The following is a 25,334-nucleotide window of genomic DNA, read 5'->3' on the forward strand; positions in this document are numbered from 1 at the left end:
AGGTAAGATAGGGTGGTGATTTTGTTTCTCATTTACCCCTGAAGATGTATTGTGTGACATTGAGTCCTGAAGGCTGGCTTTATGAACAGAGTTTCACACCACCGACGTGCAAGTTGCATTGAAGTATACATAAGGGTCACACAAATAGGACAAATATAACTTCGATACAGAATATAGCCAGATATCGAATTAGGGAAACGAAAGGTTAATGGGGAGGAATCATTCCAGAAGCGCACTTTATCGGCATCACATCAAAGATCAGTGCAAAAGGAAAAAAGGAAGTAAAAACAAATGGATGCATGACTTGTTACACAGTCATTGCAAAAATTAAATGATGAACGTTCCAAGAAAAGGCGTCCATTAGGAGATATTTGATTTCCCACTTTCATTTGAATTTAGCATTTGTCAAGAAGAAACGGACTATCTAATTGTCTTTAGCCCTTCATGGAAATGTTGCAGAGAATCCCAAAAGTCCGATTTAAATCATGCAGGTAAGGTGGTTTTAGGCAAAATCCTAATAATATAAAGGTCGCAAGGCAACAAAGAAGAAACAGACATATAATTAGAGTGGAAGACTGAAACAAAATTAAAATTCCAAGTATACATACAGACGAAATGGAAAGTTGTCTGAGTCACGTCTTGAAATTAAAGTGAACCCCACCTCAGCAACATGTAAATGAAAGAGACTGACAGCTCATGGGTCCAGTGTAGCTAACAAGGATCATTCCAAAGTTTTCAATTATTTCTTGAGGGTAAACGCGTCATTTGACTTCATCCATTTTCGCTGCGTCTGCCATATTGCCTTTGATACTCTCTTCTCTCTTGCTCCTTCTACCTGACTTTACTTAATGCTCAAATTCTGGATCTATTTGGAACAGCAATTAAGCACTCCTACCGTTAATTTGTGGATGCTTTATATATTTTGTTCGGTGTGTTTTTTAATGTGGATGACCTCGAAAAGAAACCTTGTGGAGATGGCTACAAGGCAGACAGATTTGCAAAGTCGCCTTATTTGTAAATGAGACACCTTGATAACTTTTAATAATAACCTAATTTTCATTATTACGAGGTGTGAAGTGGTCAGTGAAGGGGAACTTCGTGACGGATCGGACGCTATCGACCCTCGAGGGACATATGTATCCTGTACAAGCTTAACTGGGACATCTGCACCTATTTGCTTATGGATGGCTAATAAAGCATACCCTCGTCTAACTCATCTGCTCGTTCCAAGGGTATGCAGACCGAGGCAGAAGAGGGAATTGCCCAAACCTATTACAGTGGTGGTGGAGATGGTCCTTTCCCTTTTACAAACAGTATAAGATTCTGAGGGTGTCTTAAAAATGCCAGATATGACCTTTGGTTCTGCTCTTAACGTAAGAGTACACTCCAAATTGTAAACACCCTTCCTCAGGATCTATTCTTGGCTGCCGTCGAGGCTGGGGTGATTCCGGATACCTTCACCCAACTCTTCATTAACCAGGAAGAAAGGGCGCCTGCCAGAGTCCTTTCGTAGCCGCCAAAAGTGGGCAATGATGATGAGGAGTGCGCAAAAAAGCCTTCAGCTGCTAGTGAAAAGAGCCTTCTATGGCTCCTTCCAACAAGGAGCGTTGGATAGATAACCGTCAATTTAAGACACAGAAGCTCTACTGCACAATATCAACTCGTTCAGCGAGATGGTAGAGATAGCAGCAAAGAAGAGTAAGGAGTTGCTTTTCATGCTTTGCTCACTCACGTCCATATAATTACGTAATTATTCTCAAAGAGGCCTCTAGAAATTCTATGAGAGTTTTAAAATGTAGACATGAAGGGATACATCAGGTAGTCAGAACAAATCAGGTACTAAATACTTCTTTTCCTTTAAGATCTAGCACGAGACGTGCACCCAAATCTTAAAAATAATGCTACTGTTTCATCCGAATTCAGCAATGTGGTATTATTTGGGGTATATATAGTACTTTGGTTAAACAATTGTTAGTAATAATTCGGAGTAAAATATGACAATATTTGCTTTGTATATCAAGCACAATGTCATTTCATTTAATTTTTCGCCTGGTAAGTAATAAGGAGATAAAATTTGTAAAAAAGAGGGAAAGCTGGAATGCGCCAAAGCTATGCAAAGTGTATTCTAAAAGCAGCGAGCACTTGATTAAATTTACCATTAATAAAGTGAATCCCAGCTCTTACGTTGGCTGTAATTTATTTTTAGTAAAAGTACATTATTTTGCAATTCTTTACGACATGAAATTTCACATCGAAAGCCCTCTTCAGTCATAGTTTTTTCATCGTAAGTTTCTGCGGTATGAAGATTTGGAAGTGTTAGTTTTTATCCGTTGTTGCTGCATGAAATTCCTTAAAACCTAGGTCTTTCTGTATATCCGTACTGCAGAATCTGACTTGAGATGAATAATTTTAATTTGTTGAGGTGTTGAGTGACAGAAACACGATGATTGCTTGAAATAAATTAATTCAAAATATGGATCTCCATTTATACATGCGTTTATAAGTAAAAACGCATTGGCCTTATTAATATTCTTGGGCCAGTGAGAATAAACCATCGCTTAAATAGTATTAGGTGACCATAGATGTAGCGTCCCGAGACTCCCTGAAGACGAAAGAAGACAAAATACTCGGGCAGAATATATATATTCAGCACGGAGAAGGTGTCTGGGCTATTGGCATAACCCAAAAGGCCAGCCCACCCAGCGAGGTACAAGGGGGCTAACTCGAAGTACAAAAGTGGCGCCTCACCAGAATCGAGGGATAAACCACTATCGTATTACATAGAAGTTCGGTTACTTTCCAGTATGGCCGTGTTTAGCGATATTTTTGCGACTTATGTAGACTTTTAAAGTGCATGCAATTATTGTATGCATTATGAATTGGAGAAATATGTCAGCCTATTAGCCATTTCGAGCCTTCATATTGTTAAAGTGTCGGTTAAAGTAACTTTATGCTATCCAAGGCTGCAAAAATCATCCATCGAATTGGCCAACTATTTAGAGGCTTAGTAGCAGAACCAGTTGCTCAAACATGGATACATTACACTCATCTCCTTTTTATCACAAAAAAATATAGTTACGTTTGCTTCTGGCTAAGGTAATTTACGCGACTGTACTGTGATACAATTTTTGTTGAGTTTAGCGTAAGCGATGGTAAAGCGTGTCATTTAATCAACCATTAACTAAAGAAAAGCAATGAACCCTAGGCTAATGAGTCCCACACATGTTCATTAGCAGGGAAATTAGGCCTCAAAGGCTATCATTTTGCCTTTCTGCGCTTCATTCACCCCTCGAAAATGCATAGTTTTGTATCGTTTGTCAAGCGAAAGACTGACTTTTGGTGGGAAAGCGAATTCTACTTCAAAGTTGAGCAAGAGATTGTATCACTTCTCATCCCATACGATCCACCACTCGCCTCTCCTGCACCTCAAAAAACGCACTGCTTTGCCCCCAGGAGGCTACGTTTACCTTGTGTGCATGATTATTATGGACTGGAGGCACAGTTATTTACGAATGTCAAACCATTTCTGGTGAGATTTCTTTACTCTATTAAAATTGAATGCTTACAAAGTTTAACAAGAAGTGGTGCTGTTCTTGCAGGGCAATACCAAAATTCATGCTTCTTGGCGAAAACGTCATTTTTGCCTCAGAATTGGAGACGGAGATACAGCTTCAAAGTATTCTTATTCTTACTCTAATGATATTTGTCCAGGTGATCACTAATGCCTTTTCTCGATATCAGACTCTCAAATAATTGCACCAGCAATAGATATTTTAAAACAAAAAATGAGGAACTATAGAAGCAGCTAATTTTGGCCTTTAGTTTCCAGAGACGAAAAAAGCCTTTTAATAGTGATATCGAATCACTGTAGAGTAACAGGGAATAGATCCCAGATAGATATGGGGCTGGGGCAGTACTGAAGTGAGATCGAAGAAGTAAGAAGGTGCAGACGTGAAACATCCCCAGGAAACTATTTTACACTCAGTCCACTGAAGCCAGTGTACTTTCGACTGGCGATAGGCATATGAGGTGGCTTCTTTGAAAGAGCATCATCTAGTCCCCACCAGTATGAGGTCAGCACATTCCATCTCCCCAATACAGTTCCTAAACAGGATAAAACTTCAGGTCAAGTGAATTTGCAGCGATGACTTAGTGGCTTGGGTATTAAATATCTTCCCACTTTTAGGCACAACTGATGACTGACACGACTGGTTCGTGGGGGATTTTTAGGGCACCAACTACCCTGTGATAGTCGACTCGGGATGTTAACCAAGGCGAGTGATATGGGCGATATCCAAAAGAAAAGAAACCTATGTTTTCACAGATAGGCCTTCCACTTGGTGGTATGGCTTTCGAACCATCTAAGTAGCCTCAACTCTTCTGAAGAAACCCGATCAAAGTGTCTCATCTTCTACCATACTATGACTTTTCATCACTTCATCGAAGGCATGGGTCGCTGAACTTCCAAAGCAAACACACTTTTTTACAGCTATAAATAAGTTATAAATGATAAAGCAGTGGAATGTGTATTCGCCTTACGCGGATCTTTTGCATAGGTTTGATCATGTCATCCAAATATGATTGCACTTCAGGTTGTACGGCGTAATCCTGCTTACTATGCACGACCTATGATATTAATAAATTCTCAAAGCTGGTTGCTAATTTATTAATATGGCATCAGCTTAAAATAAACACTAGACATTAGGTTTTAGAAGAACTATAATACTTGTGCATAATAAATAGGACAAATATCTTGCGGAAAAATGCGTGGGGTCCGGAGAGCCAATTGCAAAGCACCCCTTTCATTTGACTCAACTTTGCAAGATAAGGCTAATCTTCTGTGTCTGACCATACATTTATTAGAATTAATGCGTTCATATATGAGGTATTATTATTGTTTGAAGTGGGAAGACTTAAATGTCAAAATTTCCAAAATTAAACACCAATTGGGACATTTTTTGTCATTGATTAAAACAACCCAGTTGGTCAATCCCATCCACCCAAATTTTCTTTTAAGTGATTCAAAAGAGTTAACTAAGTAATGCGTAGCGGTTGGTTATACACTGGCATCGAGATTAAATGCAGTTCACGCTGATTCTATAACGCGCATCGTCTAGATCACCACCGTTTTTACCGTTACAGTCTACGTTGCACTTCCTATGTGTCAAGAAAGTCCAAGTTTCAACAGTACAATACAAACTCACCGCGAGGACTTTTTTGTCTAACTTTTTGTGATAAAAGCAATTCAACCCGTGTACTCACCCATACAGGCCCAGTCAGATCACCCATTCAAAATATCCGTCTACCTATTTACCCGGTTATCTTTGCGCATTGGTTATCAATATAAGCAAACAAGTGTTTTAAAATAGTAAAACTATTTTAAATATTGCCTAGATATGGTTTAATTTTTTGTTATTTATGCATCGTTAATACTCTTGGAAGTACTGTAGCAATCACCGAGATAGTCTAAGACGTCTACCTCAAATGCACACGCATGATAGAAAATGACTGATGCCCGGACAGTGCGGGAAACCAGCCAGCCCAGTATTAAATCTCTTCTGGACAACAGTCTCTCGGTTGATCTAAACTCATCTGGAATGCCCCAGTAAGACGGAATAACGAATCAAGACCTGACTATGCATAAAATGCAAGACTAGGGTACTGATAAATCAAAAGACAATTAAGATCCAACTTCAAATCAGATGCAAGAGTGTTTAGCATAACCCTGGGACATTTGTTTGGAAAAGCAGAGGCTGATCAGGTCTTCGAATTTTCGCTTCGATGGAATGAAGTTAATGAAGACGGGCGGACTCTGTGAAAGTATATCGTCGTTTACATCTAGCGGTACAGGAGATGGCTGCCAAATAGTGACACGCGATATGCGCCAGTCCATTGGAGACTCCTGTGTAATTATAACTCCAATATTCATTCCATTCCCATATCGCAAAATTTGATCTTTCCATTAGAAATCCACATTTTTTACTGACAAACGAGTTTCTCGTCATTAGTCAGTACTTTAATTTGGATGGAGTTGTAGAACTGAATTCGGAAAGGACTACTCCAAAGAACTATTTCTGAGTATTGTGCCGGATGCTTTTCTACCACCTCAGTCGTGTGAACAACCCATCCTCCGCCAAAAGTGACATCGACTCGGAACGAAAATAGGTCATGGCCATTCACCTTAAAACCGCCTCCACCTCTCAGGCGAATGCATGTAAGCTTTGTGGTAAGGCAAAATCTCATCAACTTGGAAAGCAAATGTACCTCATTTCTTCATCACACAGTAACCTGAGAGTCAAATCTTGCTTTGTCGTACTGATAACGTGTGAATGAGTAGCGGAGAGCTTCCCGTACTACATGTTCGACTACTCTTTATCATGTCTTTAAAATAGTCGTGGCATTTTTGTTCAAAAATACAGAAGTCCTCAGACAACTTGATGATGACCTTTAGTATTAAATGCGGCCACTAGGTGCAGAAGGAAGCAAAACCGATCCACCTGAGAATATGCAAATTAGCATATTGAAAGGTAAAACCAGATATGAGACTATTTCTCGTACATCATATTTTGAAAAGAAGCAGATGACCTTTTAGTGGTATGCAAAGTGTGGCTCTAGAAATCTCTCAACACCCCCTTACTGATGCATATATTGGATACGCTTTCTACAAACCAGCAGCTAATTGCTGATTGAAGCATAAAAGCCAAGTTGAATTGTGACTTATACAATCCGTGTTCATGATAGTACTCCATTCTTGTACAGACACCTTACAAATCGTGCCATTAAGACGGAGGAGAAGCTAAATCACCACGTCCAGAAAATACTGTTGCAATAACTCATCTCCACTTCCATTGTATTCAAATTTGTTCACTTAAGAGAGGGTTGTGTCCTCCCACGATGTGATACTTAGTCAACACAAACACAGGCATAAGATGCTTCTACATCTTTCTCCTCTCACTTTTAGGAACTTCATGCTTCCTTGAAGCCATCCTCTTCTGCATAGCTCTTAACACCTATGCATTTCAGAGTTCCTCATAATCATAGGACTGAAAAGTCTATATTTTATCTTCGTCACATTTCTTGCCTCAGTACGCACGAGACACGATCTGAGAAGACGTAGGAGCTGACAGTGTTGGAGAAGATCATCTGAAAAGACTAAGTGAAGGCAAATGAGCTGGGCTTTTGTTCATCCCAATAAACTTTCGCAGCGAAAAAGCGTTCTCCCTAGTATGGAACTGTTGAGATTCGCGCCAATAATGCGTTCTTTTTGAGTCACTTTGCCAATGGGTGTGACATTCGTGCATATTTTACACTGTCGACGTATACACAATTAGGAAATCAACGGCGTACAGTTGAATTATCATGAATGATGCAGTGGTGAGATCGAGTTCACTTACGGCGCAAAGCTGCGCTCAAATTACCAAGGGTTGAAAACATTCTGTCCAAAGTGCTTTTCATGTCTGCTATCCTCAGACAAGGTACCACTCCCCCAGTTCTTTGGACAGACACATGATAACTAGTGGCATCTGCCCATCCGTGCGACCTATCATAGATGAATTAAAATTTGACCATTATTGCAAACATCCAAGTCATGTTCTGTGACACGCCCATCTCAGTCAAGTTTGCTTTTCGAGCTAATCCACTTGAACATCGCATTATAAAACGTGAAATCCTGGATGGAAGTCATCAGCGTCTCGTTTCGTTCAGCATCATAACTGCGGTTCTAGTCGAAACATTCCCTCAAACCTCGTCAAACAAATATTTCTGCGCGTAATCACGACCGACATTTTTGGGGTCCCTAGATAAATCAACAGTAACAATGTGGTGATGGAGTGGAAGAAGGAGGAAGAGGAATAGGACGAGGCAGGAGGGTTTGCATCGTTGTTTGGATTGAGTAAATGTAGCAGTATAGATTTGAAAGTTACCAATTTTGTTTGACATGTGAACTATCAGATTTCTCACTCAAACAAGGATCACAAGCGGTTGACAACAGTAAACTTAGCTACTACATTTGAGTCGGCAATTACGAAGCCCAAAGACTTCTATCCATTCAATCAGGTTGTCAAAATTTGGCTCTATGCTTCTAAGCCAAATAAAAAAGATCGTATAGGTAAAATAAATCTCTGCTTGCTTATTTTGGCATCTATTTTTAAAATCGCATTGCCGGTCACAAGGTTGGCTCACTTGCATCACCTGCCACCCTCAGGGTGTAATCAATCCGATATATATGACACAAATGTACGTCCAGATTTTATTTAGAAATCAAATAAAATAGTTGGTTTTGTTACACAACTATTTGCGCATCCTAGTTTATGTGTAATACACAATGATTCTCTCCTCCACCTCTGCCTTCAAGCCTTGAAAAGAGCAGACTGGTGACAAGAGGCAGCCTCTTTTATGATAGTTTTATATTAATAGTAATACAAACCTATTAAAGTATACAACTGTAACTTAACAAATGTGAAGAATTTAAAAGATCTCCATATGTGATTTAACCACACAAATTCATACAACTTTTGTAAACCAATCAGCAAATTTTATAAGATGTCTCAAACACATTAGCAGAAGCAATAATCAGCATTATAACCTTTGACTCCATTCCGACGCGACACAAGCTTGCGATACTCACGTCAAAAAATGTGCTTTTGCTCAAAAAGTAAAATATCCGACTTAGACTCCTTGGTTTCAATCCTACTCTTTCCTTGCATGCGCTTGCCTGATCGCCTAGTGCTAGTGTCGAAAAGAGATAAAAATTACCGTTCAGAGCATAAAAATTGTCAGGGAACAAATGGAAGTTGAGGTTAAGGCAGTATCTCCCTGCCCCAGCGGCAATTTGTTTTAGCCCTTATTCGAGTGAAAAACTAGGATTGCTTGAGGATGAAGTGATATCTTAGATTTGTAGAACAAATATTGGAACACTTGGGGAAAAACCAATATTGTCTGCACTATTGAAGAATAACAAAATTATAAACTCATCTCTCATCGTAAGTCGGATAAGATGCCAGCAGGTCAGGAAATATTCGCCCATATCACCCATCCTAGTTAAGCAATTTTTCATTTTATTCCTTAAATGGGACAAATTTAGAAGTCAAAATGATGCCGCATTAGGCCTAACTGTTAGTTGAACTACATGGGTGCTTGAAATTCGGTAGAATGCGCTTCTGCTCTGCGGCATTTTCTTCACACCATGTTAGTCACCTCTCAGCCATCGCTTATTACAACAACAGCAAAGACTCGTGATTCTACAAATACCATTGAAACTAACAATGCTCTGACTGAATGAAAAAATCACTAAGACAGGTCTGCACTTACTGGTTTTAAATATTTAATTCTAGGCAAAATGACATCATTTTCGAAGCTTCAACAGTTCTGATTAGAACGATAAAATACTAAAATATAAACTATTAACTTGAAGGCTAAAGGTATGACCGAAGAGACATGGTCATAATTAAACATACAGTAGACCATGGTTACAAACAACAAGATGTATTTCTGCTAGTCGACATGTACCTCTGACCATGGTGGTAACCTCAATGTCATGTCTTATTATAACCTCTGCGAAGACTCGGGACGCCTAAATATAATTGAAAATCACACAATGCTACGATTATAGTGAAAATTACTGAAAACACATAGCTAAACTTGTCGTTTTACTAATGGGATTATAAGGAAAATACCATCCTTTCAAAGTCGAATTTTTTCTTATGCAGGTAAAAAGATCTACCACCAATTTACAAAGGCGGTAAAGCTCTATGCATGATCAGAGGGCCATTGTGTGGATCGACGAATAACCCGCGATGATTAAGTAGTTCGCGAAGCAAAAACAAACAGTTAAGCAAAGCAACAAGTGCAGGGCAATTGCATAGTTCCCACTTTGCGGGCCTTAATCTGTGGGCAAATTGGGCACTTCTGTGTAGATAACCTTAATGCAAAAAAATGTCAAAAATCTTCTGCGAGTCAGGAACAGCAGTTATGAAAGTCTCGTGCAAGTAAAAGGACCTTTTTTTCTACTGTCGAAGACGCACCTCTATGATTCCATTGCATCCTAAGTATTCTTTTACTTGCGATTTGCACATGAGGAGGAGGTATTCACTGGCTTTGCACAGCTCAAAGCTGCACGATGCTGCACTGATGCATATCGTGGGCCAAACAACAGTTGCAGGTACTTGTAGCCAGAAGCAGAGACATTTAGTAAAATATGAAATTCAAAGTAAGCTTATAATTTGGAGTAATATTCTGCATTTACTCCCTCTTGACACTTCCATTTTCTGTAGGTAATGATCAGTGGCATATAGGAGTTCATTTCAGTTAGAAGTGGAGGCGTAGAGAAGGCATCGTTTTTCCGCAATATAGTATCACCACATATTTAATGGAAGCAAGTCCCTAGTGGACTTAATTATATCATCCAACCTCCACAATTTATGGATTTTGCTGAGTATTTTGACAATGACAATCGGACAATCTAACTGTGGCTTGAAGCAAGGGAATAGAGGTCGTGGTGGTGATCACACAGCCAGACCTGCTGTAGGGACACATTTTCGCAGATCTGCTGGCAGCGTGGAAGCGGGTGCGCATTTTGCCATGGCCAACGTTCGCGACGTCGGAGGGCAGATCAGACACAATCGTACACGGGAGCGTTAATCTCAGACATCTTGATCATCGGCTGATCACTATTCACCTTCACACATCCTTGTCTCTAGCATAATTTGGAAGGGACCTAGTGAAAATTGTTCACTACTTTCTCTGAATGGGCACTGTAAGGTGGAATTGAAAGTGTTGCAGGACGCAATGTAGATGTCTGCAGAAACGTCGGCATCAGTGTTGCTGCTTCTCGGTGGCATTGTGTTGCTCACCCCTGATCACGCTAACAAAACCCGACTCACAATGGTTTTACTAGTTGACGTTGAGTAAAGTAAATCGTGAAGTGGTACCACATTGCATAATAACTCTTGTTTATTTGGCTTTACCAAAGCCAGTCACTCATAATACTTGAACACGATAAACCGCTTGCAGCTTTTACCAGGGTTATCAAATAAAGTCTTCTACAAATGTTATGGTAGTCGAAATGTGGCCTGTTCCACATTTTTGGTGGCAATCATGTTTTCGATGCTACGACTTAATTAGGCCGAAGTAATATCATCGATATAGTGGAAATCAGGAGAGACATATGATAAGCTTTATTAGAATTGCTTTTGTAATTAATCTTGTTGTTCTTTATGAAATGGTATCATTGCTACTTAATAGGTTAAGACCAGCAGATCACTGGGATTTCTCCAAATTTATATCTTCCCATTATTTGCACTGATTTTTGCTGTGATACCTGTGGTAGTCGGAATTTCGCACTAGGCTCGATGCTTCTACTACTAGTCGCGGTGTCGCCATTACATTTAAGGACGATAAGAAATTTCCTTTCTTTAGTAATAAATGATTCAAATGTAGAAATTGGATCCGTCATGAAGCAAAAAATTAAATGATAGATTCTGGTAAGGACGAGTTCTACTTTATGAACCAAACTCTTCCTTTGACCCCACTGCACCCATTGCAGCACATCGAGCTGCGGTATTCAAACCTCTTGATAAGCATGAATGCTTACTTATTCAGGGTGGTGAGATTCCGTATTGCAAACGCATGGATTGTTTGCAAGTTATTTTAATAGAGAGATTAAAATTTGTTCATTAAGTTTTTAATGTACTTTGTAGCATATTTTTGAATACTTTCACTGTCAATCACAGGATTTTCATCATTTTATTGCCATCACATCAGTCTAATCAAGCCGCATCATTTGCTTCATAATTTTCGGTATCCTTATGAAAAAAGGCTTGCAGATTGCCTTAAACTTTGTCAACAATGGCATTTGATGCCTCTATTGAAGTAGTGAAAGCTGCTCATCATGCTGCGGTATTTTGAGGAAATATGTTTGGTAACGCGGCTTGATTTTAATAAATGGTGTTTTTAGGAAAACCCTCTGAATTTGTTAAACTTATTTATAAACTGTTCAGAGGAACGGGGTTAGCCCATATGTAAAAATCCTATTAAATATAAACATTTATTAATACACGTGTAGAAATTGGAATGGATTCGTACTGTCATACTCTGAAGTTAAGTACTTTTTCAAGCTTAGAAATGATTATGTTATCCCTCAATGAATATGCAGTTGGAAGTGTTATTTACTTTAAATGGCTTTACCTATGTAGCAACGAGTCCATGAACGGCTGAGTACTTTGCTTATCTTCCTTAAAGCAGTTTAAGTACTTTAAATATACGTTTATTTGTGCGTAATCTTTTGGGAAAGAAGTGGTTATTACAAAAACCTTAAAATTGAATGTAAATTTGCGCAATACATGCTTGTTTGAATATCCCTTCTAAGTGGCAGGCGGGTAGAGTGGTCATTACTCTTAAATCAAGCAGGCGCCATCGGTCGCCATGCAAAGAACAAACTCTGATTCCTCTAAACAACTGCGGTCGTTTGTAGAATCCCGCATTGCCACAATGGGCGATGTCTTACTCTAGCCATGTTTCTAAATCAAGCAATCTGAAACTGGAGGTGGGAGAAGTAAACATGGAACAATCCACTTTTGTACCTGCTGTTGAAAAGTATTATTTCAAATACCTTTTCCAAGCTTTCAAAAGTGCTGGTTGAAATGTACGGCCAATTAAATCTCATTATCTGTATTTTGCATTTAACCTAAGTACAGTCGACTTAATATCTACTTTTTCATAACTAATAAATTGTGTGAATATTTTTGATATCCTTTGATAAATAACTAGGTCTGAGTGATGAGTCTGATTACGCGACTTATACTTTACTCGCTACGGTATCACTCCCTCCTCTCCTGCATCGCGATTGACGCCAATTCTCGAAAAGATGTCTTTTGGATGGAAGTTAAAGAAGAAAAGAATTTTGCAACTAAATGATATTTAATTGGACTTTTAACTACGCAGCCTATTTGGCCTCCACTGATCGCATCAATATCTAACGACGTGGGATACCATTCATAGCTATATGCATCCGACCCTTCTACACACCAACAAATTTGAATGCTGCTACACTAGTGACTTTTCAAATAGTATACGGGAAGATACACTTATAATGATCATCACTTCTGGTATCGCCTAGCTCTTTTTAAGTAGCCTAATCCCTATATGAAAATGTACCATTGCAAATTTATTTATATAGTCAGCGGTGGTCGGCAATATTTATATGCGGTATTCTTCATCTAGTAACTATGGTAACTCCTAACCTTTAGAAACTTTAAGAAGGAATGAGGTTTATGACATACATTTCAAAGCGCAGGAATGTGCTATTCTATCCCTATTCTTTACTATCCTCTATAGCGTTTTATTCTTGCCCTGAACGAATAATGTGGAGGGCTGTATCACCTTTAGAAAGACTCTGTACAGAGGAGTGGGCCCCGACTCCCAAGTGCACTCAGTGGAACAGCTTATTTACGACGTCGAAGATCGTGGAACCTACATAGTAAATTATTGCTACCTGGCATGCCTTATTGAATGACGTGCGATGTACTGCAAAGGCTGTCGTCATGCTACTTTTCACAACTTCCATGTTGCAAACTATTAAAACCCTTATTTGGGGGAAAATATTTACCGGGCTACTGATATCTTAACTGATATATGAGGAAAGGTGAGTTTGGTATATCATTATTCGTTAATCGAGCAGACGTCTCATTGGTTTTCCTTAAGTGTCCTCCTATATGCTCCACAAATCCAAGACACCGCATCATTCTCAGGAGATTTATCCATTCGCTTGAACAAGGGCGAGCACAAATTACCACTGAGGAGGGGAGATACAGCCTCAACCTCATCCTCCACTTATTCCCTCACGACGTTTATGCTTTAAATGGCAATTATCACCTTTTCTCGCCACTATCGCTAGATGTTCGCATAATTGCAAAAGTACTAAAAATGGGGTAATCTGGTACTTCTTGCGTGAAAACGGTTTATTTGGGAGTGAGATTTCTAATGCTGATTATTTCAACGACTAATGTATTTAGGTCAACTTATAGAATTCGGAATTTCGTTCATAAAAGCTACATAAATTTGCTCATAATTTTCTAGCAAGTGACTTGCCATGATTAATTGGGCAGGACGCAACTCGTTACTCCATTTCTTGTTGGTGGAAGTATTTGAGATTTACTTGTCTGTATTCTCCGCTTATTCAGCACAGAGCTGCTCACAAATTACTAACAATAAATCGGACAAAGTGCACCGCTTTGCTTTCCTACTTATGTAAAAGGCGTTTTAGACGTAGGATTCTTGAGCTTGTGTCCCATTGGAAAGGGGTTATAGGATACAATGCTGATTATTTCACCAAATATTGTATTTCAAATAATGCTTTTAATAAATTTTACTTAATGTTAACCTAATTTGTGCATCACAGTAAGTCGCCCTATTAAATTCACTAGAAAAAATTGCATTGCTTTTCAAAGTTTTTGCATTTATTTTAAGTAAGCTCACATTTTGCATTCCATCTACTTTATGAGATGTCTTGGGCTGAGAAATCCATCGGGTGAGCGAGTACGTTATTTAAAAATTTTCATATGGGCGAGTAAACACAAACCTCCCTTGTAGGGGTCTTATCGCTGCAGCCTTCTTCATCACTTCTTTTCACATTTCGAATTTTCGCTAATTATTTTTGTTTCCCATCATCCTGGTCTTTATATTCCTCCTTAGTAACCTAGCATTTGCAGGAGTACACATGATTTAACTTTTTCTGGGTGGGTTGGCTGAAGGTTCCGATTAAGCCTCTGTCTTCCACTGGCTATTGGAGGTGGTGGCAGCATCTTAAGCCTACAGCTCTTTTCCGCACAGAATACCATGCATGCATTCAACAGTTGCAGATGTCACAAGCAGGGTTATTCCAAATACAGGGAAAATTTTAATTTAACTAAAATTCCAACGACCTGCAAGTTAAAAACCTCCTAAATAGTATTGACAATATTTTACCTTGTTGTTGTATCCGATTAGTTTTAAGAGGGCCAGCTCACTTGTTCTGTAAAGTTTGTGACGTTATTTGTACCATAATTTTGGTTACTTTTATTAACGTCACTTGATTTTCGCCATTTTGGTGATAGCATATCATTCTCATTTAGTCGTATCATTAGCGTTATAATTTTCAATAACCCTATGAAACACCATCTTTCAATTACCATACAATTTGTCTACGATTTCATCAGGTTTAATTATTAAAGGGGCTCATTGACATACGGTACGTTTGGTGATTAAATGCAAAAAAGGATAAAACAGAGGTCCCAAAACACGGTGATGCGCTTTCATGTTTCACTTTTCTCAACGTCAGCTCATGCAACCATCGCGAGTGTGATCATGATTGCGTTGGTGCTGTCAACACTGAACAGGGCAATGCAGCTGGAACGCAACTGCATCGGAACCGCCATTTCAACAGACATCTACTTTGCGTCCTACAATACTGTTAATTCCGCTTCAACACAGGTGTCAAAATAATCATGCGATTTTTATCCAAGTTGGATCTCTCATCCACCAACACGGAGAAAATAGAAGATTCGCTCTATCTTTACAGTGCAAAACCAGAGGGAAAAGTCAGCAATTTTCACTAATTACCTCCCATGGCCTGTTAGAGGCACAGATGATCAAGATGACTGCAAGTAAGACTTCCCTACTCTCAGACGTTGCATAATATGCATGGACGATATTATCGTCTTTGATATAGATATTTGGAAGAATTCTGTCAATCTGCAACGAAGGTCTGACTCTGACTGAACTCATAGAAATGTCGGTTTTTGCAGTACTCGCTCAACTTCTTGGGACACTGTGTTGTCAGACCGAGTACCAACATTAACCAATCAGACGGAATTGCGTAGTCAAAGGTTGTGCTAAAATCGCAACCCCGTTGCATAAACTAAAGGAAGAGCAGAAGAAAAAGTGGGTAAATGGGTAAAAGAGTATAAGCACTATTTCAAAGAATTAGAGCGAAGCCCTGCTCCACGCCGATTTTTGCCTTACCAAACTTTGAACCTATGCTATCGTCGCAACTGTTGGTGGTAGACTAGCAAAAAGGGAAAAGGATAGAGGGAGGGAAGAAAGTAAACACGTTATCATCTACGCGTAGTTGTTTTAAAATCACCAAACAGGCAAGAGAGAAGAACGCAACAAAACGTGAACCATTTGCTAACCTCACAGTAGTAGCTAGAAACTTCCGACATTATCCCATAGCGTGAAAGCCAATGGTGAAGGCGGAGCTTGAGGCGCTGAACTGATTTAAAACAATAAAGGAGATAGATGGTTCAGTTGCACTTTGGTAGAAGGGAGTGCAGCAGTACGATTTCACACTACAATGCAAAAAAGGAACACGCATAGTAATACGGATGCTGGCTGGAAGACAAGTTGCGGCAGAAACAGGTGATGTAGTTAGGACCATATTCTTGAGCTAGTCAGCTAAACATCATTAAAGGAATACGTAGAGTACTGACCCCAATATAGCCCTGATATACGAGGGGTTCCTTACATACTCTTATAGACCCACAATGATGGAGATACTTTCATCGGGCATAGATATCAGACGAAAATATAGCAGAGTTGGGCAAAAATAGATCTAGAGAATGAGGTTTTGCAGTGCCAAAGTGATGTTAGGGCTCTTAAGCGCCTACTGGTGTCCGAATCATTAATAGGAACGGTTTTCCAAGAGTTACATCAGCAATTGTGCCAAGTGGGCTAAAAGAAGATGCTGGACGTCTCGTGTGAAATATGCTGTTGGCCTTCGCTCACCGTAGACGTACTTGATATCTGCCAGCTCTGCGTTACTTAGAGCAGCTTCAAAAGATTCCATTTTACAGCGATCGCACTACTTTGTCCTATACCCAGTGGGATTTTGGGGAAAAGACTAGGTATTGACACCATGGGTTGTTCACCGCCCACCTATGACGACTCAAGACTCTGAAACTGTCGCTTGAGTTCTCGTCAGTCGCTGGAGTTGTCAAGGCGGAGTACCCGAAACGGTGCGTAGTGATCAGGGGTTTAATTTTGATGGCCGACTCTTTATTGGACTACGTAAGGCCTTCGGGATTCCAAAGAAATGCACGACGCTTAAACGACCACAAGGCAATGGACAGGTGATAAGAACTAGTCGCACTATGGTTCGACTACTGAAGGCTTTCATCAGGGATACACAACCGGAAGACTGGGATTGAAGCCTTGAATGGTGTCCGCTTGAGTATGAGCTACAGCTCATGTACATCAGTCGACTTTTCACTGTTTAAGAAGCTTACGGATCGTAAAAAGAGAGTACATTTCGATATTTTTTAATAAACACGGAATCAGCAGCTACGACGTCCCAGAGTACGTAATACGACTGACAGAAGGAATGAGGCACACTTTCAACATTGTGCGAGAACAGTTACAACTATCAGACCTCAGATAGAAGAGAAATTATGGCACACATAATCAGTCCAACTTATGCAGAGAATGAATCCTAGTAGAACTATATAGACCTGCTTCGCCACCTGGAGTACAGCAGACGTTCCACCATTGGTAAAGCAAGGATGCCTTCCGCGTGAAAAATTTGTCTTACTAGGGAACCACTATGTCTGCAATACACAACTCTGCACTCGGCTAATCACCGTTCATCACAATAAGATTCGCTTTTACAAAGGTACACCCCCAATAGGGTACGACGAAGTATGGGTACTAACAGAAGAAGGCCAACGCGGGTATACTACTCAGATATCACCCACAAGCGGGACCCCGAGGAGACAATACATGTAATGCACGCTTGTTTGGGTGTACTTTTTAGGCGATAGGTGGTCAGAAATTGTGAACCTTATGTTAGGTCAGACGCTATGGCTCCCCGGAGGGGAAACACACCTCAAACACGCCCGATTCGCAGTATCTGTACCCTTTAATAGTCGCCATCGAATAAAGCATGTTGCCATTCAACTTATCAACTCGTTTTAAGGGAATGAAGGCCATGGTGGAAGAAATAATCGTTGGGCCTGTCACAATGAAGCAGTTGCAGCGTCCCGAGACTTCTCTGAAGATGAAAGAAAGCACAATACTCGGACAGAATATATATTCAGCGCAGAGAAGGTGTTTGAGTTACTGGCGTGGCCCGAAGGCCAGCCCACCCAGCCAGGTAGAGGAAGGCGAATCCAAAAGTTTAGAAGTGCTGCCTTATTGATACCGAGGGACAAACCACCATCGTATTACACAATTGTTGTCAGAAATAATTAATGATTCTATTACCTAAAGTTAAATGTGTGTTTGGATGACTATGCCCATAAAAGATTGCAAATTGCAGCAAATATTTATGCCCTAAGTTATTTTGTAGTTTGTATTAAATGGTTCTAACTATAGTATTCGGACAATCTAAATACTCTTTTAGTCAGCTTTCTAAAAAGTTAGTTGCTTGCCAAAAGCTACAATAGTTTTAAAAAATTTTCTTTTTTGCCTAATGCGTAGACTTTGCTCAAAGTAGCCAAATAAATAGTTAAAGCATGCTTGTTTTAATCAACCAATTCCCATCAAGGTATGTAGCAGTACAGGACTTTAAAGTTATGGTGGTGCCTGTCGGGTTATGCCTTTGCGGGTGTGTATACCCCGTTAAGCGCAACGGATGAGCCGGAGGCCAGTTACTTTTGAAGACTCGGATGATATTCGCTTAGACCCTTATTTAGAAAATCCTCCCTCTACTACCTTTGAAAAGCAACGCAATCCAAATAATTGTCGCGAAAATCCGAGTTTTAGCTCTAATTCACGGTACAATTCTGCTTTTAAAACATCTTTTTGTATCTTTTATCCAGGAATCGCGTGAATGGACTAAACAGTCGTGAAAGGTGCAACAAATTTCGAAGTAAGTCCATCGGAACATCCCACCATATTTGCGGTTTGAATCCCAAGTCCAGTACCAGCACTTCTCCCCAACCTAGTCAAGGTACTTAACTCCTCTTTTGCCATTCCTAATGATCTTGAAAATTTAAGCCCGTTATTTTTTGTTGCATTTGTACTTTCGACTTTTCTTTTTATTTGACTCAGAAGAGATGGACCAACCACTTAGTGGTGGCGGTCAGTATCGGCACTTTCCCCCAGCTGATGAAGTGGGCGGGGACAGTTCAGATATACTGAATTCGTCGTCTATCGGCGACGATAACTTATCTCGTGGGCGCCTTGTTGGCTCTAATAACAGCAATAATAACCCAACCTCCCGTGACTCTGATATTGATAACGAGGCGCCTGAAATCGACGACGATGATGATGCCAACGAAAATGGCCCTAATATCAACGAAATCTCATCAGTCTACTACATGCGTCGCCAACAGCGACGTCAGCAGCAGCGCCTAAGACGTCGTGACACGTCTTCCGCCTCAGTCTGTGGAGACACAGCATCAAGACGACGTCCACCCATCAGTCTTTCGCGCTCCTCCACTCGAATTGGTCAATCTTCCATACCCCCACCACCTTCGGAGCCGCCGCCTTCGCTGCCACCTTGCGGTATCGATCTGAGTAGTCAGTGCTCAATGTATCCCGTTCTCGGCGCCGGCAGATTCGGTCTTGTCGGTCAGCAGACATCGGCCGCACTGCCCGCCATGCTTCACATTCCCGGCCTGCCTGTGAACTATCCGCCTCCAGGTGAACCCACATTACTCTGAATTGAATAACAATAATCCTTCAACTGTTGCGTGCTTTGGGTAGTTGTTTGGAGTGCCCAAGACACACCGGGACCTCTAATTTTATCCCTATTTAAAAGGCATGCCACCGTGTCGGTGCTAAACGCCACGACTGCCAAGGCCATTTTGGATTCTGTTAATCAAGAGAGCAGGCACGTGACAGCACGTTTATACAACTTGTGGTCATGATTTGAGGTTTTTTCCTCCATGAAGGCGTGGAACTCCTACCATTTGAATGCCGCAAAGGTTTTTTCGAGGTGGTCGTGTATTTTTCAGCGGCTATCCCGTCTTGGTGATTGTTGGTCCATCGTCATTCCAGTGAACACTAGGCCAGTGGATTAGATGTCTTCCTGATTTTGAGCTGTCGATTGGCATACAACCTGCTGTTAAATTTCTTAAAAGGTTGACAGACGATAAACGCAATCACCGGCAAAAGTGTAATGGCCAATCGCAAAAGAGTGGAATGCTGCCATGAGTTCCTGAAGCTTTTCAGCTATTAGTTAAACAGCAGGATCCATGTCTAAATATAGAAGGGGAGCATGTGGAAAGTGGTTCAGTTTCCTTCCCTTATAATTCAATTGATTGGAGGGTGAATTGGCAAAAGGCTTTAAAAATACTGCATATCTTTTGATGCTTACTCTTTTAAGTCGCCTTTGTTAGCATATCATTCAGCTGGGTTCTTGGTCGATTTGTTTCACAATTCATATGCAATCTGGGACGATTCTACATCTTCCAGTTTACATCGACCAAATGGCTTGAAATCGCCTCCCAAAATAGGTCCTCTTAAACTCGAACTTTTGTTTAAGTTAGCCTAATACCTAACTTTAAAGGTACCCTGGAAGTGGCTTCATTGTAGGCATTTATATGGTCTGAAGGAACAGTAGCACATTTGGCATGAGTAGAGGCGCCTGTTTTTGTATTTTCACGGAAGCTGTCCTGATTTCGTCCTCTCTCCTAACAAATGGAGGCGTCAGGTGTCTGAATTTCTTTCATTGTTCATTCTTTTTTATGGGGCTATTTTAGGCAGTTCTGTTTGTCTTCACGTAAACTCCTGCTTGCTTCGTTACTCGTTTTGGTGCATGAATTTGAATTTGGAATATTTGTCAAACAGTGTGGTGCGGTGGGTAAGCCTTACTCCATTTTCACCCTTTTGGCCAAGTAGCGTAACGCCCTGACTCATCTAAGCAGGTCATCACAAATAAGTGACTTGATAAGTATTTATATCAAGGCGTGCTACAAACAGGTTGGTTGAGTCTGCAATAAAATTGATGTGGTGTGTTCTTAAGCTAGGGATAAATGGATTTGTGTTTGGTTTGTAAACGAATGCTGAATTGGTTAAAAACTGAATAGAACGTCTTGACTGTAGTTGCCGATTTGGTCCCTAGACTGCTGAGGAAAGTGGTATTTATTGAGTTTATGGAAGGGATGGGTGGCTAGTTATGCTTCCCTGTCTTGGTTTGAGCGTCGTCTTAGTCAGGGAAGTTGCATACAACACCGCATCAAGCAATGATGCCGTTCAACATGCGATGTTTAAAGACTTGACGAAGTTTAACCTTGGTTATCCAAGTTTAACCTGCGTAGTTAAACAGTCATAATCGGAGCGCAAACACTGTCTAGTCCCTTCAAACTCAAAGTTGATTTATTGCGTGCAACAAAGAGGACCATGCTACTGGTTCCCCTACTTTGCCATTTGAGAGGGGGTGGTTGACAATGTCCGCCTCCTCTTACACCCAGTGGTCGTATTTAGCGATTGTTTTTGCATTTGCGACATGATGGTAGATTCAAGCATCATCTGTTCTAGCGACCTTCTCATTTTGCCAATGGATTCCCCTTCTTGAGCGGCCCCTTGCCCTGGGACAGTTAGACCTGAGGTGAGGGTGTCTGCTCCGTTTGTTGATTTTATTTCTGCCGACAAGCTTATGTCCATTCGACCTATTCTTAGTGATTTAGTGTTAGCTTTTCATTCAGAAGTGGGTGTTATTGTGTTATCCGACTAACTGCATTCATCAGGGTTGGTGGTAATTGGCTAAAGCTTGTCATTGTCATTGGATGAAGAGTTGCAACTTGATTGTCGTTCTTGTCATGGACAGTAACAATTAATTTATGCTAACCACCTTTCCCGCTGTTCACTTCATTCGCCACAATTTGTCATAGAGATGTCAGCTAAAATCTTTTCGGTACTAGAAGATTACTTCCTTAGGAAGGCTCTATTCCCTTCCGTCATCTGGTAGATTTGACTTCACTGTCTGTTCTTCGTTCCCAGCTATGATTTGACTACATCAGTCACTCAACACGAAGAAATGTTTCCTGCTTTCGAACTTCCTCAGACACCAAATTAGTGACAGCATGATAGGGTGGGTTCCTAGAAAAGAATAACAGTCTGCTTCATTGCCATGGGGGAAAGGCTCCCACTCCAGATGACAGAATTTGGGATGTTTCAATGCAATAGTCAATTCCAAAACAGCGGGAGACCGCAATAGGGTGAGACGAAACCGCCCCTGAAAACGTCTCTGAGACAGGAAACGACGGACAGGAACTGAGGGTGTAGTATTTCCTTACATTGCGGGGATTTGAAGAGACAGCAACTGGTGCTAAACAGGAAAGAGGGGTGAAGCTGCGAGGAGTTGCCTTCCACTGTTTTGGCTTCTAAATATCAAGATCAGTTCCGAAAACGGGCTCCCAATTTGACACTGTTCAAAATTCGCCTTCGTTCTGTTTTTTTTTCAGTCCCATTACTTATGTATGCGATTCAATTTTTTTAACTGGGAAAAAACTACTTTGTGACACTTCTGTGATAAGAAATGTTACAATGGAAAGTTAGAATTTATCATTTTTGATTTTAGTGGCTTTGAAGAATCTATTCCGGCAACTTTGTGGGACTCTTATTGAGTAAAGTAGCGTTTATTCTCGTTAAAGTTCGGGAGGAGTATTGCCTTTTTGCCCCCGGAACCGAATATTTTTGCAAACATGAGCATTTGCCCACTCTTTAGCTGTCATTTGTGATGTCTGGGCCATTCTCTTTTCATTTCCCTCTTCCTCTTTTACTCCTCATCCACTCGCAACCATTCCTTCCCATATCTGCTGCAACCTTTCCTCATTCCAAATTTCATGTGATTCGCAGTTTGTATCTAGGGGTCCCTCCTTACGTACATTTTTTTGCTTCCTGACAAGCATTTCCTTTCAACCGTATTCGAGGCCGTAACACCTTGGGAGATGCATGGCAGCGACCTTACACTCCGACGATATAGTTTCTGATATGCCATCATCACTCAAGGATTTGACCACCAGGTGAACTAGTAACCTAGCGAAGTACGAAGAGAAAAGAAGGGATTCATCCTTCTGAATGGCGTTATTTCAAGTTCCCCTCATTAGAATCGACAACTTTACATATGCGTTTCGTGAATAATTAGATTCATACGACCTACTTGCCGTGTGCTGTCTTTTGTGGCATTGAGGGAATGAAAGGCAATAACCGTCGAACGAGTCATGGATCTCACTTAAATTTTTCTTTGTTCTGGATATCAACGAAGAAAAGGCAAGAGATTGATGAATTTCGCTACCATTTTCTACTCTTTCCCATTCCAAGACAGCTTCCTTTACCTTGACAGCAAACTGATGCCGTTGACACAGGAGATTGCACAATTCGGCGTGGTTTGATTTGTACGGGTCGGACTTAGTCCTTCTCTGTCGAGTGTTTGCGACTGTCTACCAATTCCTTTGTGATTGTTTACAAACCCAAGTTTACACTCCTAACTAGTCTCCGTCAATGCCATGTTGACATATTTGAGGGTTTGTGACTGGCATCAGTGACTAATTTTGATTGAAATGTTGCATTCAGAGTTGCCTCTGAGGGCGCCTCTAAACTGGATTCGCCTATTGTTAAAATCCAAAGGGAGGGAGTCAGTATTCCCTGTATTTTTACCGAAAGAGCAGGGTTCTTTATCTGATGCATGTGTGCTGTTGATATCTTTTTTGTGATAATAAAAAATCATATTTAACTAAAGCGGTCAAATAGTTCCCACCTTGTTTTGGTTACTCCTCTGCATCTGTCATCACAACGGGAATGAAAATCTCCTGATGAATGTCGCAATGTCGCCGGCGCCAATCTATCCATCTCTCACATTCTTACCGCTAACTGTTGGAGAAATTGACTTGCTAAGTATTACTGAGGTCTGGATGGTGTTCTGCAGCAAATGCCTCCGCAAATGCCAATTATTTCTCGTTGAAACGTTTCTCAATAAAACATCTAACAGAGAATGGCCCTTAGAAACTTCTTGCTTTAATGTCCCGTCTTTGTTGTGTAGTTTTTATGTCTCTGCTACACATGTGTCAGAACTTGAGATCGGGTGCGATGCTAAAGGCCGACCTGTTTTAACAGTTCTTCTGTTGTTGTGTCCTTTTTTAAGAATCGACTAAGGTGTTGGCCACTGGTCTCAGAGGGAAGTCGATTACAACAGTCTAAATGTTTTATTTCTCCCCAAATCCAATTTATTCCCTTTTAATTGAATGCTTCTCGTATGTATGGAGTGTCGCGCATATGTGACGCTGGCGGTGTCAAAATAAATCAATCCTTTCCAGAAGAGAAGTTTATTAAAATAATGGGGAGAGAGGAGCTTGCGAACTCACCGACCACTTATTCCTTGATTTTATTCCAGGCGGAATCGTGAATCTCGGCGATGCCAATCACCAACTCCTGCAAATACAGCAAGCAGCTCTGCTTCAACAACAGCTGCATCAGCGGATCGCCTCTGTGAATGCTACAGTTACAATGGGTACTCAAGGAAATCCTTATCTTCAGGTGAGGTACTTCCTCCTCTAAAAATGTGGGCTGCCGGTAAATGACTACTATGTCCACAAAAACACTTCCGATGCTGGCGTTATCTTACAATCCGCCTGTGATTACTGCTGTAATTATGGCCTTTGAATGGCTGTGACATTGACTGGATTTAAATTTGTAACAGGAAAGACAATCATGCAACGCTTTTGCATCACGTTTCAAATTCAAGGGCTGCAGTCTTTCCATCATATTCCGCGTAGAAAAGTTTGCTCGAAAGCAAAACCTGCCTTTTGAAATATGCTACGTAAAGTAGCTTCCATCTTATTTCATAAGTACTTCAATTTTACTCCTTTTTTTCATTTTTATATCACTGCAGACTTCAGCTTTGTACGTTTTGGTTTAACCCCGTCACTAACCGTGTTGCTGAGCTTGAGATTGGGTTGCCTCCGTAATGCCTGATTGTTGTTTTCTCCTTTGTTAAGGGCACCCATAAATTCATTCAACTGCAGTCGAGGTGTTGCTTTAATTTAAAAGTACAAAGGGGCTGGAAAGTTAGTGGATGAGCTCCATACTACCAGCTTTTAAGTACTTTAAGCGAATGAGTGAGTGGTTGGTTGGATATGCAAGCACACTGTAGGTAGAAAATGATTTCCTGCGGCGGTAACACCCATGCTCGTCCCATGTGCGTGAGACCGAGGCAGGTAAGCGTTATAGCTAGGGAAGCAGGGAATGCTCTTGTCGATAGGCGAACATAAAACCTTGTCCATTGACTCATGAGTAGCGGTGGGGAGAGGTGAGGCAATATTTAAACACTCTAGGTGTACTACCACTCACTTGGGTCATACTCACACTAGCTTATCTGTTGCACAGCCAATAACCTAGGCCTCTAACATTCTACCTTCCCC

General features: G+C 40.7%; 1 protein-coding gene across 1 annotated transcript; it reads left to right on the top strand. All coding sequences in view use genetic code 11, as the record gives it.

The window, feature by feature from the left end:
* Window positions 1-10,443: 10,443 nt before the first annotated feature.
* Window positions 10,444-24,471, top strand: EGR_08607 (hypothetical protein; the record flags this gene model as incomplete). The annotated part of the gene is made up of 3 exons (XM_024497856.1): window positions 10,444-10,621; window positions 19,021-19,614; window positions 24,308-24,471. The coding sequence occupies 3 exons, from the start codon at window positions 10,444-10,446 to the stop codon at window positions 24,469-24,471; spliced, it is 936 nt and encodes a 311-aa protein (XP_024347730.1).
* Window positions 24,472-25,334: the final 863 nt, after the last annotated feature.

This window comes from Echinococcus granulosus, assembly GCF_000524195.1.
Source record: "Echinococcus granulosus chromosome Unknown EG_S00112, whole genome shotgun sequence".
NCBI lineage: Eukaryota > Metazoa > Platyhelminthes > Cestoda > Cyclophyllidea > Taeniidae > Echinococcus > Echinococcus granulosus.